Here is a 12,057-nt window from a genome sequence, read left to right as displayed (position 1 = left end):
ACCAAAGCGAGGGGAAAACTTCAGATCACCCCATGAGCTTAGCTGCCACCTTTGCCTTAAATACTCGGGTTTCCAACCACGCAGGGGGGTAGACAAGCGACATGATCCAAAAGCTACGGACATCCGAATATCACCCCCAATCCCCGAACACCACCACCTCCACCCCGGTCCCCGAACTGGTGCGGACTCGAACTCGTCTGCACCAGGAAGACTCACCGTGAAAACATATTTGTGCTCCAGGGTCTTGTGGCAGTACTCCTCAAGGTCGGGGTCGAAGATGCAAGCGAGGTAATGGTCTACACACTCCATGTGTTCCGACTCGGCCCACGTGGCCACGACGCTCGACTCGTCCGGGGCGCTGGCGCTGACCCACGCAACGTCCGGTGGGTCTTCGGGTGCGAAGGACAAGAGGATGAAAAAGTTTCAACAACAACAACGCTTCCGGAGTTACTCCCATTAACCGCGGTGGGGTGTAGAGGAAAGGGGTGAGGTAGGGTGGGGGGACAGGGCGGTTTATATCAGATAAACGAAGTGATATATAGATTAAAAAACATATCTACATATCGTCCCCTCACAATGAAATTACTTAAATCCTTTTTCGCTGATTTCTGGGTTTTTTGCCTGAATCAGTTCTTTATCGTGTGGCGTTCCTAGTTGTACAATTGCCAATGTCAAATCAAAATGTCTGAGTAGGTTGAAACTATGTAATAAGTAACGTTACGTCAATTTATAAAACCGAAAGATTAGGAAGTTTTCTCAATTTCCCGTAAAGTTGGAAAAATACATAGGCACTATCTTTATGAGGTTGACGATATATAACGTATACAAAAATATATCAACCAGCGCTATCTACTGGCCACAGATGCAATTTTAAAATGTACATTCTCGTTTTTTTTTATCATTTAAACGTAACCCTCCATTGCCTAAAAGTAGGCATATCAGTTTATAAATAAAATGAATTTATTCTTGAAATCAGGAAGTAACAAACGCAGCCAGTGGGCAACAGAAAACCATAAACAAACCCGGTCCCATGCCCCGCCCCGTCCCTACCTGACTCAAGAGTCCGAGCCCAAGTCCTGACGAGAGCTCCCGGAAGACCGGTTTTAGAGACGGCGGACACATCGACCGTGTAGTTCGTGCATCCCTTGAGGTCCTGCACGCTGGCGTGGTGCTCTGGCTCCTGCGCATTGGTAGCGATCGGCCGGACCTGTGACTCCTGGACGAAACTTCTTCCAGATTCCTTCGCCTTCCCGTAGGAGATCATGTACCTGGGAGGGGAGAAGACGTTTAGTATTGGGAAGAAAACGAAGTGAAAGAGGTTTTCGGTCTACGTGTAACCCACCCCTCTTCCCTTCCTTCTCTGTCGTTCTTGAAAAATGTGCTTCTGTGCTGGCTCCCCGCTCACGTTAACTACTTCGTCTCTGTTTATCAATTCGATCTAACCTTTCATGGTGGGCGTGTACATACGTTTAACCTCTCCCAAAGAAAAGTGGCCCCACTCAGTCAACGGACTACCATCCATTGCTTTGTTTTATCTTTTCTTCTAAATCTCTCTTCAACAGGGACAGTATGAAACATCTTTCTGCTCATGAATTTCTTTCTGATAGTGAAATTTCCGTAAAGGATTTCCTATCGATACACTGACTTCTTTCTCTTATTCTTCGTCTCGGATTTTTGGCAAGACTCGTATTGTTACCTTCGACATATCCAAAGCATTTCATTGATCTGTCAGATTTTTTTCCCAAGCCTCCTCCAGGCTAGTCTAACCAACGCACAGCCGTACACGCATAACCCTCATATCTTTTATCTACGCATCTTGAAATGACACAATACGAGAACCACGGGTAACCTTATACGAACCTGTCAACGCATTGTGCCTTGACAATTGGCTCGTCCCAAGTGACGTTGATGGTGTGGATTGAGACCTGGGACACAGTCACGTGCTGAGGAGCTCCTGGGGCTGCAAAGAGAAAAATAATAAATTATAATCAACCAGTCAGTCAATCATTCGGTCAGTCATTCATAGTTCATCGATGAACACAGGCCTCTCAAATTTTTAACATAAGAAAATGAAAATCAAAGAGACTGCAAGAGATTATGAGACCTACACTAGGCAGTTCCATGTAGCATGACTTTACCAAACTCTGCCACATCACTCTTGTAAACTTCTCTATCTCGTCTATCTACCTTCTGAAGACAGGGCGAAAGAAATATTTCTGGGTGAGTTGAAAATTGGACTCTTGTTACAAAATCCAACGGCGACGCGACTGATGGAAAAACACAAAGAGGACCAGGAAAATGAAAACTCTTCTGCAGATAACAATTCCAAAGAAGAGAAAATAGAACGAGAGAGCGAAAGACCCACGGCATCAATAGGAAAGCTGAAAACAGAAATAGATAAGTTAACAAACACTGGGGAGCTGCTGAACTTAGCGAGTTCGAGAAACTGAAGTCAACGACGTCTACCTTTGTTCTTGCTGTCGCCAGGTGATTTTATTTACTTAAGGAAACACACTCCCCTCCCCCTCTGCGTAGCAAAAGGGTCTGACAGCCAAAAGGGGAGGCGGACCCAAGTCTTGAACGAGGGTTGGGGTGCTTGAGATCCCAATTATAATCCTTCGGGGGGGGGAGGGGCTTTCCTCAGCTTATCACACCATAGTCTGGCGTTTCCCAAAAACAAATCATACAAAGAGTCCCGCGCCATCTCTCACCACCCTCAGTTGAATAGAATCGGCTGGCGGCAGCTACAAGGGTGCCGTCGCGACAGACTTGATGAAATTTATTCTGGTGAAGGACTTCAGTCGTGAGTAGATGGAGGAGGCGTATCCGGTCTGAGGGAAGCCACAGCCGACCACGATCCCGTTCACGGCTAATTCGAACACTCAGATGGATAAAAATCGCTCGAGGTCCTTCGCCAAAACAAAATAATTCAAATACGTTACGGTGTTGATGGGATTCGGCCCACCTCTGCCACGATGACAGAAATTATCTGATTATCATAACAATTATTTTCTTTCCTAACACCAGAAAATCCTCCTCGTCTTGGAGGAAGCTTCGGTTGTGAGCGACTCGAAAGAAGGTCGTGTGGTTCGCATCAGACATCCGGCGCGACCTTCGCCTCGCGTCCGCGGACTCAGGCCCTCCCGGACTCTGGGGGGGGGGGGGGGACCCGGGTTCCGGGGTCCCACTGCACCCGACGCCGCCGGGGACTAGAGACCGGAGACAGGGCCATATCTCTCTCTCCCTCTCCCTCTCTCTCCATCGACCTTTCCCTTCGGCCTTAGGAAGCGAGTGTTCCCTCTCACAGATACGTACTGAATATATATTTGCATGTGCTTATGTGTGTGTGTGTGTGTAATTGTGTGTGTGTGTAATTGTGTGTGTGTAATTGTGTGTGTGTGTGTGTAATTGTGTGTGTGTTTGTGTGTGTGTACTTGTATGTGTGTGTGTGATTCCTCCGGTTTAGCTAACTGGAAACCAGGAGCCCGGTAATAGATCTCTCCAGGAAGAAACGTTAGATTGCTGTCAGTGCTGTGGGTTGCTTTCTGTCACCGGCCGGCAAGAGGGGGATGAGGACGAGGTGATCTGTCTCCGGTTGTCGAAGCTTTCCTTATGTGGAGACGCATAGAATGATTGAAGCTCATCGAGTGCCAGCCCCTCGGGGTTGTTATCCTGAATTTTCTCCTCGTTTTCGCACATGGGAGGGCACGAGGATCGTTACCGGCCGCTGTGGGGTTGTGGGATTCCAGCCAAGGAAACTCAAGGTAATAATGACGTCGAAGAGGAGCATCTCCCACCTCGCTAGCCTCCACTATAGTTACCCATACCCTCGCCTCCATTTAGAGGTGCAGACTTGAGGGGCTGGCATTCGGTATCCGTTTTGGGCCCAATATCTCTTACCAACCTCGATTGTTCTCACCAACTTCATTCACATAAATCAAGTTAAGAGAGGATCGTTGTCAGCCACTTTGGGGTTGCGGGTAAACTCTGAGTATAAAATTATCATGTGTTTGTCCATGTACACATGTGTATGTACACATGCACGTACAGCCCGTTCGTATGTGTATACGCCCACTCACACACAGACGCGCGCGCGCGCGCACGCAACACTTGCAAACCCGCGTCGTGGGCGTCAGGCGGGGCCAGAAAGAATGATGGGCGTGGGCGGCACTCGGGTCGATAGAGAGAATAAGAGAGAGGAGGGGCAGAGAGAGAGAGAGAGAGAGAGAGGTGGGGGAAAGGGGAAGAGAGAGAGGGGGAAGGGAAGAAAGAGGGAGGGGAAAAGAGAGAGAGAGGGAAAGGAGAGAGAGGCTCCAGTGTTTAATTAAATGGCCATACTCCTTGTCGGTCGACATGCTCCCCCTTCCTCCCACCCTCCCCCTCTTCTTCTTTTTCAACATGGTGAACTATTTTGGATTTTTACTTTTAGGCTAATTTTTTACTCGGTTCAGTGGGAGGAAAGAGGAGCAAGATATGGACCCCGTTTTCTTCCGAGTTCTCCCTCACCCCCACCCTTACCTTTGAGTGAATAAAGTCATCAGGCCAAGAATGAAGAAAAAAGAAGAAGAAATATATGTGGTTACTGTATTGAAGGGTTTAATGCAAATTGATCCTCTGTGCCTCATCAGTCTCGGTTTACTACGTCAGCCGGAGATTTTTTTTTTCCCTTTCCATTTTCTTTTTTATACAAGAGCGGGAAGACTACCTAGCTAGAACAAACCGGGGGATCAACAAAATGCTTCTCCGTAGAGAAAATGGAATATGGCGTACCATTACGATGTGGCATATGTCAGGACAGAAAGTATTGTGAAACTCGGTAACTGAATCTATCAGGAAAATAGTTCCATTATCTCCCCGGTGTAGGACAACGAGAACCTAATAAAGCCTGCTCACTTTATCTCGGTAGAGACCAAAATTTACAACCGTTGGAGTAAGCAGCCTTTATGACCACATTCAGAAAATATTCAGAGATCATGAAAAACAAATTATTTTATTTTTCAGTTAAGTTTTATTTATGATTACTATTATCAATATTATCTCATTTACTTATTTTTATGTTTATTTGCCTACTAATTAATTGATCAATTTATCTATTAATTTTATTGAAACGGTAGTAGAACGAAGAGAAATGTCTATTGTCATATTGCGTGGTCTAACACTGCAGTTACAGTGATCACCTACAGCTAGAACTTCGTAGTCCTTGACGATCTCCTCGTTCTCATGGAAAGGACTTAAGAGGACAAAATTGTCATGGAACTACGAATCCGTGGAAGGTACTTCCCTATAGGGCAGAAGAGGCATGATTTGCGCGCCATTACTGAAATGCGCGCCATAAACTTCTTGACATTTTTTTTGAGCTGAAATGGCCATCCTTCCCTTACCACACACATACACAAATAAACAGACAACAATGGCAGAAATTCAATGTATCCGGAATCCACGTCTTGCGTGTTTACGTTTTGTTGTCTTCCTTCTGGTAACACAATTACCTGCGCACGTGACCGACCAGAACGTCGAATTCAACTGGTTGCTGGAACCAGTTTTGCCTGGTCGAGTTGCTTATTTTATTTTAAATTCAGCCTTAACATTACTCTATTTGGGCTAGAATTACCGTTTGTTAATCATTTATTCATCAAGATCATATATATGTATGTATATATAAGAATATTATCAAAGTGTACAGTAATAAAATAATGTAAAGTGTAGTGCTCACGTGTACTTCGGCTATCCACTCATGTTGCCATAAATTTGGTTATCAGATTTACGTGTGTTCATGTACTTCGAAATTGTCTGATGTTGAATTTTCAAATGTTCTTTTAGCATGAATAATTTCAATTAACGTGTGTCCAGGGAATTTCTTATTTTTGTTTCCAAAAGATTAATTTGAGAAAACACAATCTTCACTGGCGCTTGAATGAGGCAAGCATAATAATTTTGTCATGAAGTTTCCCGCCATCACCTTTCTTCGTGTTCTTTACTTTCATCCAAATTAAAAAAAAAAAAAAAGTGTCGCTCTTAACTTCATTTCTGTGTTCCATAGGAATGCTACTCAGTGCCAATGATGTATAAGTCACTCTCAGAGTCAAAATTTGAAAACTGATGCTAATGGGGCAATGGAAGGGATGGTTTTCCTCAAAATACACTGAGGACTTATTGCTATGACAAATTGAAACAATGGATCAGTGAGATTAAATCTGTAGAAACTGCGATGCTTTCTCAATATAAAATTCAAGATAGCCTAAGTTTTACAAGATTCTCTTAATACAGTGGCATGTGTGAAATGATGCAGTTACCCGACCACTAAAGTACGTAACTTCTGATTTTCACTTTTGTTAATTACTGACGAACTTTAAACGGACTTCAGTTCAAAATCACTCCCCCCCCCCCACGTCTATTCCACTCTGTTAGTAAATGGCTAAATTTTTGTGGGCATTGCAGTGGTAAAATTACCCTAAAATAAGTAATTTTTAAATTTCTACCCTGTTAGCCTGATAGTGCTCAAATTATCCTAAAGCAGGGTTACTTGCACCTGGCAGCACTGGCTGGAACTTCCCAAATCAGTGATGTTTGCTAGATCCAGTGTGACCTTGGCACAAGAATTAGCCTAGAGAAAGTACCCATAAAAATAGGAAAGGTTGAGATAAACTACTGTGACAGATAAGAAGAATCTGAAATCTATCCAAGAGATAAGAAGCGTTGATGAAGATGCAAATGAGAGAAATACAAAACGATTTTTTTTTTTCCTGCCGCGGGGCCTTTTTGATGCTGCCCACCCACCGCGCCGCACCAAAGATATCTGCCTCGCATTTTCTTGTTCCCTGCATCCTTCCCACTACATGACAGAATTTCACCTCCTCTCCTCCTCTCCAAGTACAAATTTTCTTCTTCTTAAAAGGCTAGATATATTAGTTTTACTGCTTGTAAATTATGAGACTTATAAGAATCATGCCCTGAAGAAAAAGGTAGAATTTACAGGAATGTAGTTCACATAAAATGATTCCAACAGTATAAACTCCTGGCCCTAATTGCCTCCTCCCTGTAACCCGAGAACTCCTTCCCTAGGGAACGAGGGTCGAGGGAATTCCCTTTCCGATCTGAGACCCCTTGACTTGGATATGTTGCTATTTACCTGAATCACCAGTGTTGGTGTAGAAGAGAAGCGGCTTCCCGTGCTGGCCTCTGGGTGAAACAGCAGAAATGTACACTCGGTAAATGGTGCAAGGCTCGAGCCCCATCATAGTGTAATTGGCGTGGTGTACCGTGCGGCATGCTGGGGAGTGGCTTGTGTCTCCCAGCTCACGGTAGCATACCTGAAAATGACATTGGGTACACTCGGTAGTTATGTGTATGTGATCAGCTTCTTATGACAAGAGTTTCGCGCATCGAGTGACACTTACATGAATGAATTAATAAAGAAATAAACAGATAAATATATAAACAAACGAATACTTAGATAAACAAATAAATAGATACATAAATATAGTAATGAAGATAAATGAATTAATTAATTTAATCTAATTTCACTAACTGGAAACCCGCAGCCCCACAATGGCTGACAACGGTCGGGATCAGTCGCCGGTTGTCTGCTCTCTTAATGTACCATGTTAAAGAAAACGAAGCCGAAGCTGATGGAAAAAGAGAAAGGTCCTGGTCCGGAGACCGAGGATCAGCTCCTGGGGCTGCACCTCCAGATGGGTGCTGAGGGTTTTGAAAACGGGTAGGAGGGAGACGATCCTCTCTGACGTTCGTCTCGCATGACCACCGCTTGTAGGGACCCGTCGTTGGTTCCTAGATACGCATTTAAACCAAGAAATGTTTGTGGTTGCTTAGAGGTTTAAACATTGATGATAACTGGGTTGGTGGGTTTAGTAATCGAGTAAAGCAGGCGTTCATTAAACTAATTAAGGCTTTTAGCAACTGCTGCGTATCTTTTCTTTCGCCCGCTCGCCCCCCCAGACTCGTCATTCCCTCCTCTCGCCCCTTCCTCCCTCCCCTCTCCCCTCCTCTTCCGCCCACAACCAACAAACAGTGACGCATAAAGGAAGAACACGCACACTTGATATACCAGGAAGCACAATTCACTTTCGCCAGAGCTTGCGTAAGACACTTTCGTTCAGTTTTCCTACGAACGAAGAACGTCATCATCGACGCCTACGTTCACATTCCCGCTCGCTGTCGACACGTTCATCCCCGTTCATCTGAACAAGTGCATCTGTACCGCACTCTTCGAGCGTAGTGTGATTTCCGTTACGTAAATGAGTTCTTATCGTGAAGATGATTTGTTGCGTTTTGTTTACAGGGTATTCATCTTAGGTGTAGTAAAGAGATGAATTACCGGCAAATACATTTAAAGGAAATTTTCCATTCGGTTAGGAAGGAGATATGCATTAGCCTCGGGGGTCTATGCTCTTGGGTAAACGTGATTTGGCGAAATGGGAAGTCGGCCATTCAGATGGCCAAAGCCCCCAACCCACCATCCCATCATTCACCCCCGTCTTCTTACCTGGTAGTAATCGATACATCCGGCAGGATCCGGCTTATTCCACGAGATGACTGTCGTCGTCTCGTCCGCGTAGTCTGTCTCCGGATTGCTTGGCTGGCCGGGGACTGTCAGTTCCGGAGGAGAGAGGAGAAGAGAGAGAGGAGTCAGTTCCAGGTTCTCACACTGTGGTTATGAGGACCTCAGCCTCGCTTTGGGAAGTAATTCATGGTTCCATTGTAGGCTAACGGGGGGAAAACTGGAAGGGTTGATCAGTGATATCATGTCAAAAAGAAAGAAAAAAAATCAAGGTCATTAATACTTAGAAGTGGTAAAAATCGACCCTTGTCATCATAACACTTATCTTCGTTTTTATCTTCCTAATTCACTTTTTTTTTAAACAAATACCAAACCATTATGGGTCCCAAACGAAGAGCAAGAGATATACAAACGATTAATGGAACAGATTATGTGTAAGATGAATTCCTGTTTAGAAAACGTCTGTTTAAATTGTTCGTAGTCTTTCGAACTACAAGTCTGGGGGTGACGGAATGTGACATGATAGGACGTGACGGAACACGACATGATGTCGCAACAGGACAGGACGTGACGTCACGAAAGACCCGAACCCAACAAAGAAACATACAGGTCCGGGGTCACTTGATGTTGCCGACCTTCCGAACGTCGTGCAGCTGAGAGAGAGAGAGAGGGGGGGGGAGAGAGAGAGAGTGAAAGTGAGAGAGCACCTGAAGAGAGAGTAGTGACGCGGGCCGGGACTGGAATATCGGCGACAGGCTTCCCGGCGTCGTTGAGCAGATACGGCGTCAGGACAAAGTTGTGCTTCGTGCACGGCGTCAGGTACGTGATGTTCTCGTGACACACCTTGGACGGACACCTCGTCTGTAAGCAGGAGGAGAAAAAGGAGGAGTAGGAGGAGGAGAAGGAACAGTGGATGGTGTGGGGGGGGGGAAGAGGGTGCTACGCACTCTGGGAGAGAGGAAGAGGGGGCTGATGCTGAGTCTGGGTAGAGCACCGGAGGTTGATGGAATTGGAGGGTGGTAGACTTCAAAAAAAAGGAAATGGAGTAACCTAAGTACTATTTTTTGTCAACTATTGATGATTAAAAAAAAAATGTCGTCACACTTAAGAATTCTATTCTGGCTAACTTCTATTTTTATTCCCGAACTGAGAGAAAATTCCATTTCGCTAGGAGACTCACGCCACTCCCCAGGAATGATAATACTTATGAGATGCTGTTTCATAAAACCAAATTTTTTTTACAAGGGTCTCAGATTACGAGTCTTTGTGAAGAAACTTCAGATGGTCGAAGAAGAAAAGGAAGAAGCCGAAGACAGAGGCAAAGACCTCTCGATGTCGCCCACGAACTGACCAACTTACGTCATGCGTCAAATCCTCGTCGATGTAGATGGAGTACTTGTGCACGTTCTCCGTGCTCACCACCTCCCACTTGAGCAAGGCCCAGGTCTGACCCACGTTCTCGGCCTCGAAGTAAACCACGAAGTCCGAGGGCGGGTAGGTGACCACGCCTCCAGGGGTCGTGGTTGTCATATCTGTGACAGGAGCTTCTGTAGTGGTGATGTCTGGAACCCAGAAATAGATGATCAAGAGTTAATGTTTCTTTTTTTGTATTAATAAAAACTATTCTTCCTTTTTTATAGTAATAGATAACAACTGTAGCTCCAGAAACCGGAAACCCGCAGGCCCACAGTGGGTGCCAACGGTCCTTCCATAGATCTCTCTTGGGAGAAACCTTGAACTTTTGTCTGTGCTGTATTGGTGAGGGACTGCGATGTCACAGGCTCATAGTATTGGGAAGAAGGGATCAGTCACCGGTTGTCAGTTCTCCTTATATGTAAAAGGTGGAGGAAAAACAGTTGAAAAAAAAAAAACGTGGGGTCCAGTCCGGGAATCGAATGTCAGCCCCGAAAACAGAATGTTGAAGGCTTCTGAAGAAAAGCGTCAGGGAGATGTTCCTCTCCGACGACCGGTCTCCAGACCGTGTGTTGTTCTGCCTATTACTCTGGGAGAGCCGCCGCGGGGCAAGAGAGAAACTGAAGCAAAGGATTGATTTGGTATTCTAGGTACTGATGCGCCATCGACCCTCTCCCGTTTTTTGTGGATCCCTCAGACGACGTGACGTCAATGTGACGTCACAGGAGCTGATGCAAGACCATCTGATCGGGTAAAAGAGAAAAAATTCTCTAGGCGGATCCATTTCACCCCAACTTTTCTGTTTGAACGGGAATTATTTTGCGACGACATCGATGACGTCACGTCGCCTGATGAAATCATGAGGGAAAAGTTGTCAAAACAGTGACGTCATAATACATGACGTCACATCTAAGAATGACGTCATATACCTCCATGACGTCTTAAGAAAACGATATGAGACGTTTTTGTTTTTTTTGTGAACGACCTACGACGCATAGGCCTTCACAACACTAGTGGTCGTACAGTGGGTCACAAGTGTCTAGGGCCGGGTCGTGGGGTTCCTTTCAGTCCAGTCACTACTGAGACCTCTTCAAGACTTTTATCTGATTTATTATATTTATTCTGGCTAGTGCCATGCGATTCAATCGGGCTGATAATGACACCTCCGGCTTGCCATGACACCCTGTATTATTTCATCGCTGCCGCCGCCAGACGATTTTATTATTCAACCATAAATCAAACTCTCCAACCTGACAGGATCCTCAATCGATCGGCGCCATAGCTGGAGACCCAGGTTCCGACAGGTCATCTGAGGTCATCCACAACAGGATCTACACACTTTCCTGTCATAAATAACGCACTGGGATCTCGAGTCCGTCTCATCAAACGCACCGGGACTTCGAGTTCGCCGTATTAGATGCTGAGGTACTTCGAACTCGCTGTATTAGACGGAAGGGAGATTTCGAGTCCGCTGTATAAGACAAAGGGTGACCTCAAGTCCGCCTTATTAGACGCAGTGGGACTTCGATTCCGCCGTATTAGACGTAGGGTCACCTCGAGCTGGCAATGTTAGACGCCGCGGCGCCACTTTGAGCTCGACGTATTAGACACAGCGGAAGACTCACCTACAAGACCGCCCGTGTCGAAGCTGCACTTGGCGACGTTGCCCATGGCGTCGACGCCCACGATGTCCACGTGGGTGACGCAGCAGGAGGCGGTGTAGGTGGCCGTGACGGGCTTGGCCGTGTCCTCTTCGAAGCCCTGCAGGGACAGGCCTTCCTCCGGGCGGGAGTAGATGAACATCAGACCTGCAACAGGAGAGCCGGATGTCAAGGATGACCAAAACTGCATAAGAACAAGTTCTTCATGGGGTCCAGATTAAAAAAAACAAAGAAAGAAAAAAAAAAAATAGATATATATATATCATATCATATCTATATATATATATATATATATATATATATATATATATATATATATATATATATATATATAGATATATATATATATATATATATATATATATACATATATATCCCTTGGGCAATCCCCCTTCGGGTTAGGTTAGGTTATTGGAGTTTGTCCAATACTCAGTGCTCCACACCCCGCATGAGCATGGTGACTGG

At 45.3% G+C, this 12,057-nt stretch overlaps 1 protein-coding gene across 2 annotated transcripts in view; it reads right to left on the bottom strand.

The window, feature by feature from the left end:
• The window catches only part of LOC143025573 (uncharacterized), a 53,970-nt gene that overhangs the window by 10,676 nt on the left and 31,237 nt on the right, over nucleotides 1-12,057 (bottom strand). For both annotated transcript variants that reach the window (XM_076185458.1, XM_076185457.1), the window contains exons 19-26: nucleotides 11,557-11,739; nucleotides 9,878-10,080; nucleotides 9,226-9,379; nucleotides 8,504-8,607; nucleotides 7,130-7,310; nucleotides 1,861-1,960; nucleotides 1,051-1,268; nucleotides 217-389 (exon numbers count right to left, since the gene is read on the bottom strand). In XM_076185458.1, coding sequence (XP_076041573.1) covers nucleotides 217-389; nucleotides 1,051-1,268; nucleotides 1,861-1,960; nucleotides 7,130-7,310; nucleotides 8,504-8,607; nucleotides 9,226-9,379; nucleotides 9,878-10,080; nucleotides 11,557-11,739 — 1,316 coding nt within the window. The remainder of the gene's footprint in view (nucleotides 1-216; nucleotides 390-1,050; nucleotides 1,269-1,860; nucleotides 1,961-7,129; nucleotides 7,311-8,503; nucleotides 8,608-9,225; nucleotides 9,380-9,877; nucleotides 10,081-11,556; nucleotides 11,740-12,057) is intronic.

The sequence above is a fragment of the Oratosquilla oratoria genome, chromosome 5, assembly GCF_046742065.1.
Source record: "Oratosquilla oratoria isolate Oo_2021 chromosome 5, ASM4674206v1, whole genome shotgun sequence".
Lineage (NCBI taxonomy): Eukaryota > Metazoa > Arthropoda > Malacostraca > Stomatopoda > Squillidae > Oratosquilla > Oratosquilla oratoria.
The sequence above is the reverse complement of the archived record's forward strand: the minus strand, read 5'-3'. Positions and strand labels throughout refer to the sequence as shown.